The sequence below is a fragment of the Plodia interpunctella genome, chromosome 12 (assembly GCF_027563975.2).
Source record: "Plodia interpunctella isolate USDA-ARS_2022_Savannah chromosome 12, ilPloInte3.2, whole genome shotgun sequence".
NCBI lineage: Eukaryota > Metazoa > Arthropoda > Insecta > Lepidoptera > Pyralidae > Plodia > Plodia interpunctella.
This window is the reverse complement of record NC_071305.1, coordinates 8422231-8440564: the sequence shown is the minus strand read 5'-3', so window position 1 is coordinate 8440564 and position 18334 is coordinate 8422231. Positions and strand designations below refer to the sequence as shown.

At 34.3% G+C, this 18334-nt stretch overlaps 1 protein-coding gene across 2 annotated transcripts; it reads left to right on the top strand.

The window, feature by feature from the left end:
- Positions 1-611: 611 nt before the first annotated feature.
- On the top strand, positions 612-11801 carry LOC128674292 (uncharacterized protein). Of its 2 annotated transcripts, none has more exons than XM_053752778.1 (3): positions 612-710; positions 785-822; positions 9196-11801. In XM_053752778.1, the coding sequence occupies exons 2-3, from the start codon at positions 805-807 to the stop codon at positions 11422-11424; spliced, it is 2247 nt and encodes a 748-aa protein (XP_053608753.1). In that variant the 5' UTR covers positions 612-710; positions 785-804; the 3' UTR covers positions 11425-11801. The 2 variants fall into 2 exon arrangements, with proteins under 2 accessions (XP_053608753.1, XP_053608754.1); XM_053752779.1 differs by having other exon boundaries at positions 623-698.
- Positions 11802-18334: the final 6533 nt, after the last annotated feature.

The following is an 18334-nucleotide window of genomic DNA, read 5'->3' as shown; positions in this document are numbered from 1 at the left end:
TATATATATATATATATATATATATATATATATATATATATATATATATATATATATATATTATAAATCGGCCAGTGAATATATGAAAATCATCATGTTTGTGTCAAGCATAATAATATTATTTCATACATTATTATAAAGTTAAATTCAGAAATTGATATGACGTCGATTGTGTCGTGATGCAAATAAAGATAGTTCAATTCATAAAAATGACTAAACAAACCAATAATAGTAGAGTGATATCACCAAAATCACTAGTAATACACACGAAGTTCAACGACCTGGGGCCCAATTCTCATGTAATGTAAGATCATTCATCTATCTGTATCCTTCACACAAAATCACTATAAAGGAAGTTCATTGAACCATTCATGCATCAATAATTTTCCGATTGTGAATTTTCTTTAAACTTTGGAAACATTTTGAAGGCAATTGATTAAGTGTACTTATTATAATACAGATTTGTATCTGTAATTAAATTGCTTAATAATCGGGCCCCTGTCAAAATAAGACAGTTCGTTTTTTGCCCAACTGCTCAGTGAAAGTGCTCAGCCAACTTCAGCGTGTGGACTTCAGCTGTTTCATTTGTGTGAGTGCTTTCGGTCAAGTTGCATTCTTACATTTCCGAGGTATAAAAGATGGCCGCGTTGTGTTTTGCCGAACCATTACTTTGACGGTTGGGCATTGGAATTACTGAGGTATTTAATAAGGTATTTCTTGTGTAGTGCTGTTTGTGTTTGTGTTGTGTTGTGTAGTGGACTAAAGGCTTGTTTTCTTTTGACAGAGCCGGCCCGCGACGTCAGAATGCGGTGGATTAATCTGGTAATGTCCTTTTATGTTTATTAACTTGTACAAATAGGAATTATGTTATGTACTATGCAGAATTTAACACTCAGAGGGAGCCACTAAAACACTGTTTTTTGAACTTAGCTTTATTTTAAACAAAATGCTCATGGCATATATGAATGTTAACCGGTTTTGAATTTCAATTTGGAATCTGTAAAAGTTGTCCAATTAATTTAGGAAGCCTGTTTTTAGATTTTTATGAATACACTGAAGTTAATTTGATTTTATCAAGAAACCTTTTTAAAGGATTTATTTTTGTATACAAGAATGAGTAAAAAAGTTGAGCCGCGGCTCAGACTCTCTGTCTGATGGTTGAAGAAGAAGCCGGGAATTGTTCAGATGAGAGAGATAAGATATTAAGTTATCAAACAAAACTGATAACAGAAAATACATATAACCACAATTCAAGCATGATCTAACTAACCAATCACCCAAACTTTCTTATCGGGAGGGATAGTAATATACATAACTCGATATTTAATTAGATTTGAAATTTCTGTATCTCTGGTTAATCTTTTTTTAATTACCTCAGTGAATATTTAATATTATTTCAAGTACTTATCTACAGTGATACCTATATATGTCCATATGTACCTATTTTAAATGCTAAAGCACTAAACATACGTTTGATATATAAAACTCACGTATGCACATCTTGCTTGAAAACTTACGAAATTTGCGTCATCGCGGAAGCCATAAATTTTGAAGATAGTCATCACGATTGCTATCGAAAACAAATAGCAATCATTTTGTAATTTAAATGTTGTTACAGAAGAGATAGGCGATAAGTCAGCTTTCAATCACTGTTGGAATGAAGTGTTGACTTAATTAAACAATTAAACGTACTATTTTTTAGATTAGTTGTTTACCTGCGACTTGATGTTAATTTTTTTGTGATTGATTTGTCCATTATCATTAATTATCCATGCCAGATCACTAAATTCAAGGACCAATATTTTTTGTCGTCGATTTTTAGACTAAATATTAACGCCCTATTATATTTATGGTTTCTTTATCGACTTCCATTTAAGAAGTACACATAGCATATGTCATATATATATATATATATATATATATATATATATAATTAATGTTCAAAAGTATGTTATGAAAACATCGTAAATTAAATCAAAGTCGTCGAAATTTTTTGTTTACTTATAATTTAGTGGCGAATAAAATATATACTATTCTATTCAAATGCTTGACTTGCTTTAGGTTAGGCATTTGCTCTTGTTAGATTTTGATCGCAGTTTGTATTCACAAAACATTTCGATACGCTTTTTATAGTTACTAAAATAGTACATAAAACTGGATATAACCTGTACTAGACTTGGTTCATGAGATGTCATATACACATACATTCAAATTTGACTCTTAGTCGAGCTGAGATGATTATGTTGAAAAATTGCATTTCCTAAATCTAAATGAGCAGAAAATGATCTCATCTATGAATATATGTTAAGGTAAACTAGTTGTAAACTGGAATTATTACATATAAGATAAGACACATTGATAAGTGTTATGATTATTCAAATGTATTAGATTTTTTTGCTAAGATAAGAGATACTCATAATACTAAAGTAAATTAGCAGACAATGCTTAACACTATTGTGTTATCAAATATATTTTAGTGGAATAAACTTCAAAAAATAATGAGGGTGGGTTGCACCATCCAATTATGACGTTAATTTTAACCTGCGCAGAAAAACGTAAAGTACGCCATCGTACGCCATGCGGCATGCAGATTTAAATCAACGTTAAAATGACTGGTGTTCAACTTTAATCAATATTAGGTTTCGTCAGCGGCTTCGTTCGCGTGAACGCCCTTGTAATCCAAGTTTCTTATTCATTTACAAATAACATCTCTGGTTCTATTTTCGTATCTAGGTTGGTATGTCAATAAGCGACCAATTTATAGTATTTATTATTTATTTATTTCTATGTTTAATTCTATTTATCATGAAACGTACATTTGATAAGAAAGTTCGTCGCATCTATTAACTTTCTCAATATAGAATCTCAATTACTAAATCATATAAAACGAAAGTTGCCGTCCTCAGAAAAGTGTTTAGGTATCTTTTTTTGCGCTAGAACAAAAAAGTCGGCAATGCAAGATATTTATCTAAAAAAGAGAAACGATGAGAAGCCGTCGACATTTCACATTTTGTTTAATTATAAAATAAAATAAAAATAAAGAAGAAGTCTGATACTGTCATCTCTTTCTCTTACCAGATAAAACAGAAACTGGGTGGAAAAAGTATCACTCGTTTATCCGTTGAATTACGAATAGGATTACGAATAGGAGCGAGGGCATATTATCAAGTCTATTTACCATAGGTATAGGCAATTATTTGTACATAGATTCAAGGAATACAATGTCTTGATTCCTTACGGGATAGACAGAGCCAAGAGTTGCGAAACTCGAAGGCTGCATTTAGCAGTACGGCGGGCTTATTGGTGGAATGGAGATTCAATAGATCACTATTGAAAGGAATTGAAATTTAAATCAATATTGGAAAGGGCTAAGCTAGAGATTTTTCGCATAGGATATCAATCCTATAATAAGAATCTATAGTTTATAGCCTTATCCCTTGATTAACTATTACAATCTGCGTCGTAAAGTAAATAGCAAATAGCATGGATCATAGTAACATAAACTTATCTTCATTTAGCCAAAGAAATCGAACTAATTTGTACAAATACTAATACAATGAGTCAACACTGTTATATACAAATTGTGTGATATATTCTTATTAGTTTAATTAACTGGAAATCGAATGATCTATACCGAAACTCATTTACTTTCCACCATGTTGTTACATAAGTCTGTATTTGGCTATTAATGTGCATTACATCTTCGGTCATAAACACACAGGTCATAGAATATTCATAAAGATAATTTTATAAATTTAGCAACGCATCGACTGTAACCGGTTATTAAATTTTAATAGCATAAACATTTATGCTATCAATAAGATTGAGTAATTTCTGGGAAAATAATTTATTTATTCAGTAATATGGCTACCTTTGACCTATTGGTACCTTTGACATACGAATACTGCATACTTGAAAATCTTCAAAGGAAATAGGACTTGGTTAATGAGTTAATCACCAGAACTCCCGTTTCTTCCTCAGCTGTCCCGGTTTCTTCCTCAGATGTTGAGCATCGCAACCCAGTGTCCGCTTTCCTATATTTTGTTTCCTCCGCACGGTCGTTGGTATCTTTAGTTATCAAACCATTGGTACGCATATTATCCCTGTCGATATCAAGTCGGCTATTTAGCAAGGCAGTTAAAAAAATGTTAGGAATGTAGCCACATATTTACAACGTACTTTATATTTTAGAAATAAATATAAATCTGATGCTGATCGTTACATATTGATAGAAAAAAAAAAAACATTTTTTGCTGTAGAACAAGCGTAAGTATTTCTAATTTATCTTCCAATAAAAAAAATATGGAACCTATTAAATAGTAGCTTTAATAACAGTAATTGTATAAAAGAAGATTGCCCACAAATACAATACAAACACACAATTTGACTCTTCAAAGTCTGTGGTAATTCTGACAGTCATAATGATTGTTCACAATGCCATGAGCCCAGATCGAAACATCTCCTAATCGCGACATGACATAACTGCAAGTGGGTTTGTAGGTTACCGCATTGAGATTATATACTGGAGATGTTTACCCGCGTATTTTTTTATTTCTTTTTTTTTTAAAGTTACTACTCTAACTTGCTTAAGGAGTGCTGTGAACAACAAATATTACTATTAATACCATAAATCTTCATAATGGAACAGTTTAGGTTATGCTTAAGATTGAATAAAATTTTATTCATCAATCATCAATTAATTTAAGAACTTTGTTCTTGTCGGTGGAGCATTTTTCATCTAATTCTGTTCTCAGCCATCGATTTCATCTCCCTATACGACACGACCTCTGTCTTCTCTTTTATTTCATCTAGGAATGTCCTTCTTGGCTTTCCTTTTCCTCTTCTTGCTTCGATTTTTCCTTCAATCAGACATTTCATAAAGTTGTCGTGTCGTATAAGGTGACCAAACATCTTTCCCCTTCTTGTCTCTATTGCTTTCAATAACGTTCTTCTTTCTTTTCATTATTAAGTATACATTTTGTCTGTGTAAAATTTAGGTATAAAAAAAATGAAGATGATGAACTAGAAGCATAGTGCATACCATAGCGCATACATATTTTTCTTTCATACCATAGTGCATACATATTTTTCTTTTATCTATGGTGTATCTTTTATCTACATAATATTCACTTTATTAGTCAAGACCAGTTGTATAATAACAGCTAGCAGTTAATTTTTTATGCTGACCCCGAGCTTCCCTGCGTTATAACTGGGCGTTACATATTTAATGTCAGCTTCACACTGTCGCGGAACTCAGACACATGCCGACGCAAATGCGTGAACATTGCTTAGTTATGAGTGCTCTATTTACTGCAATGAAAAATCAGCAATGTGTACAGAATCCGCTAAAGTTCGGCAAACTGTTTGATGATAATATCAGAGAAAATAAAAATATCAAAATTCAACCTGTCCACAGTGAAACTGTATTGGATTTATATTTCAAGTAATAAACCATTATACAACAATTCCGATGGAAGCATATCGATAAACGGCGGGAACAAGGAAGTCTGTCTGTCTGTAACCTGCCGTGTGTTCCTGACCCTTTGCTTTCTCCGGACATGGACTCTCACTTTCATCTCGTGCCTTCGGCGATCCTGCGATTGTAATGATGTCACTAAAAATTTATTTATTATTCATTTTGCTAGATGTTGCCCGGGGCTTCGCTCCCGTGTGAATTTGGCGATAAAATATAGCCTATAGCAATCTTTGAAAATGTACCTTTCTAATGGTAAAAGAATTTTTGAAATAAGTTCAGTAGTTTCGGAGATTACCCGCATCAAACATGCAAACTCACAAAACTCTTTATAATAATAGTATAGATGTCATCAGAAATTATCTAAAGACGACGCTGATATTGGGCTTCGCGGTTCACAGCCCCGAATACAACCCCGGATAAAAGTACCCTATATTGTTATTCTACCCGTGTACCAAATAAGATAACAATCGGCCCAGTAGAAAATATTTACTAAACAATTATAATTTGAGCACCGTACAAAAATAACAAGTAATGTGACCTGTATACGTAAAACCTACTAGTTATGCGCTTGCGTCTCTTTCAGATAACCTCAGTGAACTCTGGGGCATTTCACCATTTAAACACGTGAACTGACATCAAAAACATAACTTATGAATATCACTGTCACCACTCATTATAAAACAAAGTTCTCTGCCGCGTCTGTCTGCTCGGGATAAACTTAAAAACTACCGGAATTTTGTATGGTCTTTACCAATAAAAAAAATCAAATGTAAGTACAGTCACACACTATATAAGTACAGTCGAAAGCATATCAAACTGTCCAAATACTGTTGCAAGGAGGATATAATTCTTTCATTATTCTTTTTTTTTTATTGTTGAGAATAATAATTGCAGAGATGAGTCGTATTTATCACCATAATACTTATGTTATAAAGAAAAAACTATATAAGAATATTGTTGGTACTTTGACAGATGACAGATTTGACAGATCTATAGTTTGCATGATTTGTTAACCCAGTTAGCCCTATACCACTTTATGAAACACAATTTTTAACGCTATCTGTTCGATATGTCACATATAAACTATCAGATACTTTATCAGCAAGCGGAAAACAGTGTGAAAAATTATGTAGTCTCGTGTCTATGCAAAAAATGTCTATTTCAAAAAATGTTTCTGAACTCTTAAAAAAGATAATATGAATATTTTTTTATTTCCTTCGTAAACTTTGAACTCGAGCGCAATTTTTTCAAATTAAAATGAACATTAAAGACGTAATTAGCCAGATGAGTTATAATTTATGAGCGTGTATGTAACGTGAGGCCGTGGAAAGCGGTCACCGCGGGTCGCTTGTCGGTTGCATAGCTGAGAAAATTGTCGTTGCGTCATTAAGGCCCCGTTCGCACGACCGCTTTTTCAACGCGCGTTATAAAGACGTTGTAATTGTAATGGAACATATGTGTATGTTTATGTTTCCTACGTCAGCGTTTTGTCCTAATTATATCAAATGAAATGTATGTCAACAGCGTTTTAAAAGCATCTAGCAACGGCTTGAGTATTTGTATTCCTCGTGCGAATGAAATTTAAGGCTTTGCTCACACTACTCGCAATTTTCTTAAGTTTTTATTAGTGAATAATATCAATAACAATAATAATTTTAACATTTTTTTTTTATAAAGCCTTACTTGAATTTTTTTTCATAAAACTAACATATCTACATAATAGCTCCTGGTAATAACCAGGTGTAAACTCGACCTAGATGTGTCATCTCGGTTGCAGGCTCATCAGGTAAATGTAACATTGTGTAATATGCATTTTGTAGGCTTGTTTGAAATAGCTATTATCTTGTTGCGATATTTTAAGTTCTTTTTTTCATTTGGCGATACAAAATAGAAATAATTTTGTCAACGGCCCTTCTGTTTATAGTAAGTTTTTGTCACATATTGAAATTTCTTTGATATGTATGTGTACAACAGACTCTCGTTAATTTTTGGCATTCCACATTATTTTTGCGAAGTTTATTATTTAAACTTTAAATGAAAATATTAATAAACACACACATATGATTACAAAGCATAGACAGAGGAAATTATAGACAAGAACAGCCTGGAAAAATACAGGGGCAACGCCTATCGACTAATAGCTATTAGCCTGGGCAGATGATAGGCAACAATAATATTCCCAAATAAATATATCAGGCAGGCGACCTAAAATCACAACTGTATCCTCGAAATTCACAATTTCGGCTTCACAGCCCCGGATGTAACCGAAAACGTACGAAGATACAAGAAACCATGGGATAACACAAGACAGGATGGCAATATGTGTGGAAAAGAGATGGAAGGAAATTATCTAATTTACAAGTAATGAAAGAAATGTTAAAACTATAAATACGCGACTTAAGTGTCCAATTAAAGTGAGAATTGACTGTCGATTTATGTTCATCTTCGAAGCTTAATGACCCAGTGAGCAATAAGGAAACAGTGATAGCTCAATATTCCAACACACGTTCACCTATGACTAGTAATGAGCTAACTTGGAGACTGTGTCTTAATACTTGTACAGATAACAGAACGCGTAGAAATAAAGCTATGTTTTTACAATATCCAAACTTAATATTACAAATGCGTCTGTCTGTCATGCTTTTACGGCTAAACTGTTGGGCTGATTTGATGAAAGTTGGAATATAATTTTGTAAATATATATTTTAATATCATTTGATATACTTACGAGGTCACACAGGCTACCGCGGGTGTAACTGTGGGCAACTGTTAGTTGAGATTATTTTACGGGTCTACAAAAGAGTAAAACACAATGATGACTGTTGTTCAACAATAGTATTCCTGAAGAGGATTGATACCCAGCAAAGGCCAGTCATAAAATTACTGTTATATCTAATATGAAAGAGGTAAACCCTGGGCCCTGAAGCTTAATGGAAACAAACGCTTAATTTAATTTATATTAATATGAATTTCTTATTTAAATTACTTAAAATATTGGATTATTAATGATATATAAAATATTATGTAGCAGATAAATAAGTTATCACAATATCATTAATACATACTATTCAAGTATTTTTAAGTAGGCATTTCCTTTTCTAGAACGAAAGGATGAAATATTAACTTGAACTTATAGAAAATATTGCTTTACTATATTGAGTGTTACTTTGTCGGTATAGAATATTGTGATGTCGACTAGGAATCCAAGTTACCTAATTGTGGAGTAGAATAGAGAGTGAAGTATAGTAATTGGTGAGAACAATCACGCGATGTTAAATGAGCTATAAATTGCTGAGCCGCGTGAGATGTAATCGCTCATAATACTCGTAATAGATTTGGTGATAAACTTAGAATATCAATCACATCTATTTTGTAAACGGCGATTAAAATTTTCTTACTCACTGCCTCGTGGATCTTGATGAGTAATTATGATAATTTGTCTCAGATTCTTTTGATATTTTATTTGATTAATAGACCACATTGTTATAATATCGCTTTTGATGTAATTCGAATTGTAATGTTCTAGGTATATAGTGTTAGTATTGCTCCTTCAGTTTTCATTTTATAAACTAGGATAGCATAAGATAACCTTTCTATCTCTCGATTTTTTTATTTTATCCTGTATGTGCAAAAGTATCAAAATGTCACCGATCTATCTACAGGTATGAAGTTAATGAAATTGTACAACAAATTCTAATTCGTTTTATTTTCGATTCCAGATATTCATTTGTGCAGTGCTGTCAAGAACGCTTGCTGAGCCTGAACCAAAAAAATACAATCCAGAAACAAGAAACAAAAACTCCAATGCCAGTTTAACAGACGAAGAAAGAAAATTTTTGAGAGAAGTCGAGGCTAAATTTGGTATCAAATCAGATGTATTATCAGAAACAAAGAAAGATAATGAAGTAAAGAATAAGACGGAAAATACACCTGCAATAAAGCCACCGTTCCCAGCTGTTATTGCCATAGAAATAGTCAATGATACAGAAACTAAACAGAAAAATGGGAAGAGAACTATCGATGCCAATCTCGGTTATGGATATAAAACTAACAGCGGATACAGTTATACATATTTAGGTCGACCAAGCCAAGAAAAAGGCAAATTTATGATCTATCCTTATTCGCAAGAAGACATTCCGCCAGCACGTTCCAATCATTACCAATCACAAAATTCTTTTGGGTCAGGTTTTAACACAAAATCATCCACAGATATTGAAATTCAACCATCGAAAGCGTTTGAGCTCGTTGAAATGCAAGACGAACCACAAGCATATAATTATAATAAACCAACTGAACAGAGACTCAATTATGAATCCATCAAAGGACTAGTGACTCCACCTCCGTATACGCCTCAAAATCATCAACAATCATCTCACACATCAACACCAACTACATTATATACTACCTATAATGGTGAGCAGCTATCTGGCCTCAGTGGGCAATTCCCAATGGTGATGCCAAATTATTTCGTGGATCCATCACAACTGCTGAAGTACCCACAGTTCCAAAGTGCAGGATTATCACAGGATCATTTGCGTTCATCAGGATCTCCAGCGCAACAGAAAGTAGTACCAGTATTAGTGTTGAGAATACCTAGTTCGTATCTTAAAAATCCAACAGCAGAATTGTATGCTAATCTGCCACAAAATTATCCATTGTCCCAATATTTGAATCACGTCAATCTTCAAGAATTAGTCAACAACTATTTCAAGAAAATCGGCTATTCATATGCACCACAGGTAACTGCTTACCAAAGTCCTCTTCTCTCAGATGCAGTGTCTACTCCTGTGACACAATATGAACCACAACATTATGCTTCTCCTTACATCCATCCATCATACACTCAATCTGATTACTCAGGAGTACAGTATTCCGCCGTGAAACCAGTGATGGCCAAATACCCTTTAAGTTACAGCAGTCCTCAACACTACATTACAGCGGCTCAAACAACATACCAGCAACCTAATCAACAATACCAATACACTTATCAATACGTACCTAATACAGCAAGTCAACAGGCATATTACGTTCAACCACAACAAGCAGAAAATCACCAACCTGAGCAAATAGTAGTTCAGCAAGTGCATTCTCAAGACACGGCAAGTCAAATTGAATATGTACCACAACAAGAAGCACGCGCAACTCCAGTGGCTTCATCTCTACAGTACGCAGCACCTGAGACTCAAGGTGAAGTACAACATGCAGCTCAATCTCCATCACCTCAATATGAATCTGCACAATTAGTACAAGAATATGCGACACCAAAACCAGAAAATGCCGTGTATACTTCAGAACAACCTGCACTTGATTATGCAGGTCCTACAAGACTGAGTTTACCAGTCGGATATACCAGTTCTCCTCCGGAGTATGGACTTCCAAAACAAAGTGCACATCAAGAGACTATTGCTGTGTATCCATCGCAATCTGGACACATTCCACGTCACTACAGCTCTCAGGCCGATGCACAATCATATTACTACCAGAACCAAGGCACTGGCGACAGTCAAAATCACAATTTGGTATTAACAGAAAATTATCCGAGCAAAGACCATACTATTGCTACAGTTTTGCCATACAGTTACAAACAGTCAGGAAAATCAGCGTCAAGGCAAACTGTCAGCTATGTAACTCCTTCCCCATTTGCATCTAAATATCAGTCACAATATACAGTAATGGTACCTCAGACGGTTTTCAAGAATCCAAGTAGCGAGAATGTGTCGTATGTAAATTCGCATTCGCTTCCATACAGTCAAAATAGTCAAGAGCAGAATCCAGAAGTAGAATACACAGTGCCATCACACTACAGTCCTCCTGTTGGAAGGCAAAAGCCCCCATCGCTACCTAAGAACTATCATTCTCACCCGAAGCGGATGACGAAAGCACAGGCCAAATCCGACAACGCTTCCGAAAAGAAATCGTCAGAGAATTCAGAGAAGAAAAATGCGTAATTTTCAATTGGTGCCTAGAAAACATTGTAAATATAGTTGTTATAGTAGTAAGTAATAGGTAAGATAATACGGTTTAATCTGTGAATTTTAAATGTATACGCCTATTTCTCATTAGGTTGGCCAGTAGGAAAGAATGAAGGAAATTTCGTTAAAAAAAGAGATAATCTTACTGTACCATGGATACATAATAATATTTATTTTTCCTTATGGAAAAAAGTGCGATTTCTTATTTAATAAGCTATCATTTTTTTATTGATTTGATGAATTGTTATTTATTTTTAGCCGATTCGTTGAACGTGGCTGATTAAAGTGCAATATTGTTTTTTATAAAGCGTTTTTGTTATTTGTTACGAAATTAATAAACTGTTTTAATATGTTGTTTGTCTTTATTTACGTCAGTGAAGTTATTTTAGTGGTTATATTTTACCTACTTTTATTTATCTTAACTAATATTATAAATGGGAAAGTAAGTTTGTTTGTTACCTATTCACGCTCTATCTACTCAACTAATCTTCTTGAAATGTTGTATACATGTAGTTTGAAGTCTGAAGAAGTACACAGGGTACATAGGGATAACTAATTGTGCCCGTGGAAAATTTACGCAGGTGAAGCCGCAGTCAACAGCTAGTTAACTTATATACCACAGCTGCTGGGAAAGTCCTCTAGGCCACTTCGCCATATACATATATTGTCCGGTGCGTAAATATTATCCTGCTATTTCTATCTGTCGTCTTGTGATGATCATTGGACCGCTCCGTTGTGGGACGTCCTATTTTATCGGCATCCTGTAAGGACCTCATATACCTAAATGTAACAGGGCTGACGCAAGGAAGGCCGTAAGATCTGCTGTAAAATAATACCGAAATCTTCAAAAAAAAAAAGGTTATTTTTACGCTGAGCCATCCAATGCAAAGTTTGCTTTGAATATCACAGTCTCGAACTGAAAACTAGCGGAGATGAGGGTCATCACCATAAAAGGGTACATTTCGGTATTCGATGGACAAATGAAGCTAAAAGAGACAGCTCCCTTGGTCATGTTCGTTTCAAATGTATTGTGCAAGAACGTTATATTCATAAAACATTATAATATATCTTGACGGATCACTACACAGTATAAATAGTAGATATATGATGTGAATATTCATATCTTATTCAGAAAATGCCTTAGTACTTATCCCAGCTACACATTATCGCAAAAGATTTCGCCTAACTTTGCAGATTTAGAATATATTGCTGGTTTTTTGATCCGGTAAACAAGATCTCTCAAACAAAATACGCAATGTTCACGCATTCGCATCAACATCAGACTGTCTGATTGTGTGTACATATTCAATACATACACAAGAAAAAACATGCTGACTTAAGGTAGGTATGATAATATGAAAACTATGTGTATACTGAATCAGATTGGTATGCATACTCATGCAAGAGCAGGACTCGAATAGGTATGGGACCTACTGAACCTTAATAGTAGAACATAGAAAACTTTATAGTACTTGTATGAACTTGTTTGTCTGATTGATTAATTCATCTAAACTCAGTATGAAAATACATTTTCAATACAATTTTATGGCAAAATATAGCCTAATATAGCTAAGCCATATTTTCCTTGATAAGAATCATATCGTCCTGTGAATTGATATATTATATGACTAGCTGCGCCCCGGAGCTTCGCTCCTGTGGGAATTTCGGGATAAAAAGTATCGTATGTGTTATTTCAGGTTATATTCTACCCGTGTACCAAATTTCATAACAATCGGTCCAGTAGATTTTGCGTGAAAGAGTATAAACACACATCGTCACAAACTTTCGCATTTATAATATTTGTAGGATATAGGTTTAACAGCTGAGAAGCAACAACAGCATTCTCAGTGAGGATCCACGTCAGGCAAATAGCTGCTCGCAATAACAAAGCAGAATCTTAAAAATCTAATTACTATTTACGCGGACCTCGGGCGTCGAGGCGTCATATTTGAATGAAACTGGCTCACACCAGAGATAGAGCTGACATGCCATCTGCCAGAATTGTTAATATATTGAGCTTAGAAAAGTATCTGACCAAAAGCAGAGCCAATATGGACCACAAGCGCGGACAAGAGGTTCCGTTTAAGCTTACGATTTTCCCATACAGTTTTCACTACACGCACAAGATGGCGTTAGTTTCTCTCTAGTAGCGCATCAGCAGGCTGATGCCTCATTGCTCCGTTGCGCTCTGTCGTCCTCCGATCCGATGTCATTTATGCCCACTGTCATACAAGCTCCATATATTTTTCGTTTTTTGACTAATGGCAAAAAGTTTCTGGTTTGGCTTGATGGCAAGTACCCTATTGTCTTTTCCACAAGTGTCATTGAACTCAGACAAATGCCGACGCGAATGCGTGAACATTGCTTAGTTAGTATGCATGCTTTAATTTACCGCAATGAAAAACCAGCAATGTAAACAGATCAGCCAAAGTTTGGCAAATTGTTCGACGACAGTGTGGAGTAGGCATTATAGTCTGCGCGAGAGGAGAAGCAGCTAGAACATTCCATGTATTTCTTCCAAAACTAGCAGAGACGTCGGCAACAGTAGTGTTAAGGGAGTTCATTCATTATTATACCAGCAGCTCGCCCTAGCTTCGCTCGGGTAAAAAAACATAATAAATTTTACAACGAAATCTTCAAGAATCACACTATGTAGTGAAAACGGCATGAACATCCGTGCACTAGTTTTTGAGTTTATCGCGAACAGACAGACAAACAGACGCGGCAGAAGTCTTTGTTTTTTTTATAATATGTAGGATGAGGATATCATGTATGACGTTAATAAAAGCTTGAGTTAAAAACTACATTTTTGCAAAAAAAAACCTTAAAAATTATTTGATTTTAAAACTATTTCCCTAAACGCTATTAAACGTTATTATAAGCATTTTGGTGAAGAGTTGATGCACATCCTTATTACCCTTACAATTATATGACAAAAAATGTGTCCATGCGGCCTTTGAGGATATCCCTCATTGGGAGACAATCCCGGATACACGTGGGTCAGGTCATGCATATCATTATAATGTATTGTCATACAAACTAATTATGTATATAACATTTGTGGTCAATGTAAGTGTGTCATTCACACATACCGACTTTCATTGCAATTAAGTTTCATAAAAACTTGTAAAAATGCCATTGACTTTAAAATTAAAACCACATAAGGCATTATTGGTCTAACAGTCTCGCGAATAAAAAACTAGATCTTTAAAAAAATTGCCACAGAGTAGCGAAGTTGTATTTATAAAGAAAATCATCAAGGTGAGGTTAAATGATAAGTGGTTATGCTATATTGCGGTTACTTGATTATACTGTAAGATCCTTTTAAGGGCACAATTTTCTTCTATGAATATAAAAAGGCGATTCGAAACCAAACGACTTTCGCTTATTAAGTCTGGTTAAATATTTTTTTTGTCACAATATCTGTGAATGACCCTGCTTAGTAAGGAGTTATATCCATCAACTTCTTTTATGATTTCACATGAGAGATTATAATCATCGCCAAATCGAGTGTGTTATTGCTAACACTTGTGTCAGATTTTATTCAAGTCGCCTAAAGGCATCTGACATGACTTTTACGACCACTTACCGCCATCTAATGGCAGGTAGTTGCATACACACTAGTGAACTTAACTTCACCCGGAAGCAAGTGGTGGTCTATGAAAGCAATTATATATGAGTCAGATACGAACCTGAGACCTTTCGCTCCACAGGCGGGCGTCTTAACCATTCGTCCTAACCACCACCACCGCTTCAATGAATCAATTTAAATTTCAAGAGATTATAATGATTATAGGGAATATATTATAATAGTCATATCTATAGGTACTGTTCTATATTAAGTATAGGGGGACTCTGGGCTCCGATGCCCTATAGCGGTTAAAGTAATAGAGAAAATGCCCATAATGAAAGAAGAACAGTACAAGAGAGACCCTTTGATTTAGTCGCCATAGTGCATCAGAACCAGAACCGCTTTGATATTGTTTCTTCCTATCTTCGTTCTTACACGTAATCAGACATTGGCATGCATAATTGACCTTGACAATAATAATTATAATAATAGGAGTTACCTACACTCAAAAAATTTCAAAATGGAACACATCTTGATTATATATTTTTAAAAAGCTAATTTATTTAGAAATAGAACGCAAGTAGCCAATTTGCTAGTTTAAAAGTAATAATTATGTTCCAGTCATTTTACTATGACCGGTTGACGCGTTTTTCTTTGCAATGATGGAGCTTAACCGCGATCATTTGCGTGTTATGATATTTTATTATTTTAAGATTGGTTTAACTGAAAATCTTAGCCTTTAACGATTAAAATCAGCGTTAGGGGAGTCTGCTCCAGCTCGAGCAACAGTTTTTAGATGGTTCAGTGAATTTAAAAGACCAGGATCCTGTGACGCTACGAAGACCAGGATCAGCATAAGAAATAACTTTGAAATTTTAAAGTTTACGCTGAGATTCTACAACCGGCTGGCTGCCTGGTCAACCCTCGTTGGAAATGCTATTTATTTATTAGCTGCCTAGGCTTTTCTTCGTGCTTGTATTCTAGGGCGGAACCACACGCCTCGTATTTACTATATCAGCGCTATCTGGATGACAAGTGCGAATAATTAAGATAGTCTGGGAGCGGCCAATCGGGTGTTTCACTATCGGTTCCGCATTGGACCCGCCGGTTATGTGGAATCAGGAAAAACTGAGCACGACCGGTGAGTTATCATTAGATGCGTACACACGACCGGTAAGAATGTGTAGCACGCTTGTTGGAAGTGTTTACTTGGTATGGTAAGCTACTGTAAAAATGAGGACGAACTGGTATAATCAATCCTAATTGATTAATGCTTATTAAATAATGCTAATCGTAATTAATTAAATAATTAATGCTATAAATGAGCCTAATATTAAAAAAAACACTCTCGTTATCATTTGAAAAATAAATATACAAATGTTCTACAACTTTTCAGCGCATTGTCTTGTTAATAGTACTACAGAACGATAAAAAGATCTGTTATTTGCAAGTAACACACAGAAGTCTCAAAATTTAAAATGTGTAGTACCTCCTTATTTAATCTTTTTTTCTTTCAGTACTATATTTTTATATTAAGAGTATGAATATAGCAACAGCTGTTACATTAGTCATATATTATCATATTCAAGGATGAGATCTGAACTCTAGATAGATAGATAATATTTTTTTTTAGAAAATAGTGATACAGATACGTCAAAAGTAAGATATATTCTGCACAATATTATATATTATACTTAATATGCTATGCAGAAGAAGCTTATAGTTTTTTTTAAATTACTAATAAGTTCATTTATTCAAAAGCCACTCACTATATTAAGTAAGCTTGAACATAATGTTTGTTAACCATCCTAGGAAGCCGTGTGTAGCGTGACGGTAAGAAGGGAAACGCGGAGGAAATTAGTGACTTGACTGATCAGTTGCGTAACTTGCAGGATACTCCATACAACGGCATACGTCAACGTGCTGTTCCTGCAGTTTGCAGGTTACTGTTCCGTGTAGATGGGCCTGCACTTAGCTAGTTGACTTAATGAGTTTGTGTGAGTACTTCAGTGTTTATGTTCGAGTTTTAAGAGAATGCTTGTCCACTGCCGCCTAAAAAATACTACAGGAGATGAGGCTATATTCAATTTCATTAGAGTATTAAAGTATTCCTTTATACAATTTACGACTGAATCAAAAATCAAATCATTTATTCACATTTACTCATGCCTTAATTAAATAATATTTAAGCTATACACTACTAGCATTTCGGAACGACCACTGCTGAGAAGAAATGCCGAAAAAAATACGTTTAAACAGTGTCATGCTTGAAGGACTTACCATAAAAAAATCTTTCTCTCAGGCCTTTAATGTATTAATGGTAAGCAGAAAATTAAGTTTTACTTCCACACTTAATATACATTAATTTTCTGGTCACCCATCCCATTGCGAAAGTTGCTTAACCGTTGCTATGTCACCAAGCTTCTCATATAAACATTCAATAAATTATATTTATGTTACATAGTTGCGAAGTTAATATCTAAAAATAAATGTTTTATTAATCCATTAATTTACATACTTCATCTTTGGAAATTTGATAGAATTGAGAAATTTTATCGATTTGGTAGCGGTTCAAGTGGCAGATTATAGTTTTAATGGTGGCAAGGTTAATAAAGTTGTACACATGTCGTCGTGATAAACTAAAGCCCTAACTAATATATATATATATATATATATATATATATATACCTAATACGAATGCCTGTCTGTCTTGACAAATAGCTGGTCAATGTAGAAATTTGGGACAGATATACAGGCATCGATGTAGTTATAGTGAATAAGAGTAATTTTTGTTCTAAAATTTTTAACTTTTGTTTTTAAACAATAATAATATTGACGAACTCGGTGGCGCAGTGGTAAAGTTCTTGCCACTGAACCGAGAGCTTCGGGTTTGATCCCCGGTCGGATCATGATGGAAAATGATCTTTTTCTGATTGGCCCGGCCCTTGGATGTTTATCTATATATGTATATGTTATAAAATATAGTATCGTTGAGTTAGTATCCCATAACACAAGTCTCGAACTTACTTTGGGGCTAGCTCAATCTGTGTGATTTGTCCTAATATATTTAATATGCATGGTCGACATTGTTTGAATTTTTATCGCTTTATGGCAAACATGTATGTCAGTAGAAAAACTCAAAAGATGAAAAATTTAATTGTTATAATTAGGCATTAGTAATAAAATTTATGATATGGATGATGGCGAGACATGTTCTATCTGTTACATATTTTACCTTGTTTCACGTAAATAAATCATTTCATTTCATAATTTTCTGCATTACATTGACCCTATTGCAAACTTTTCAATGCACAT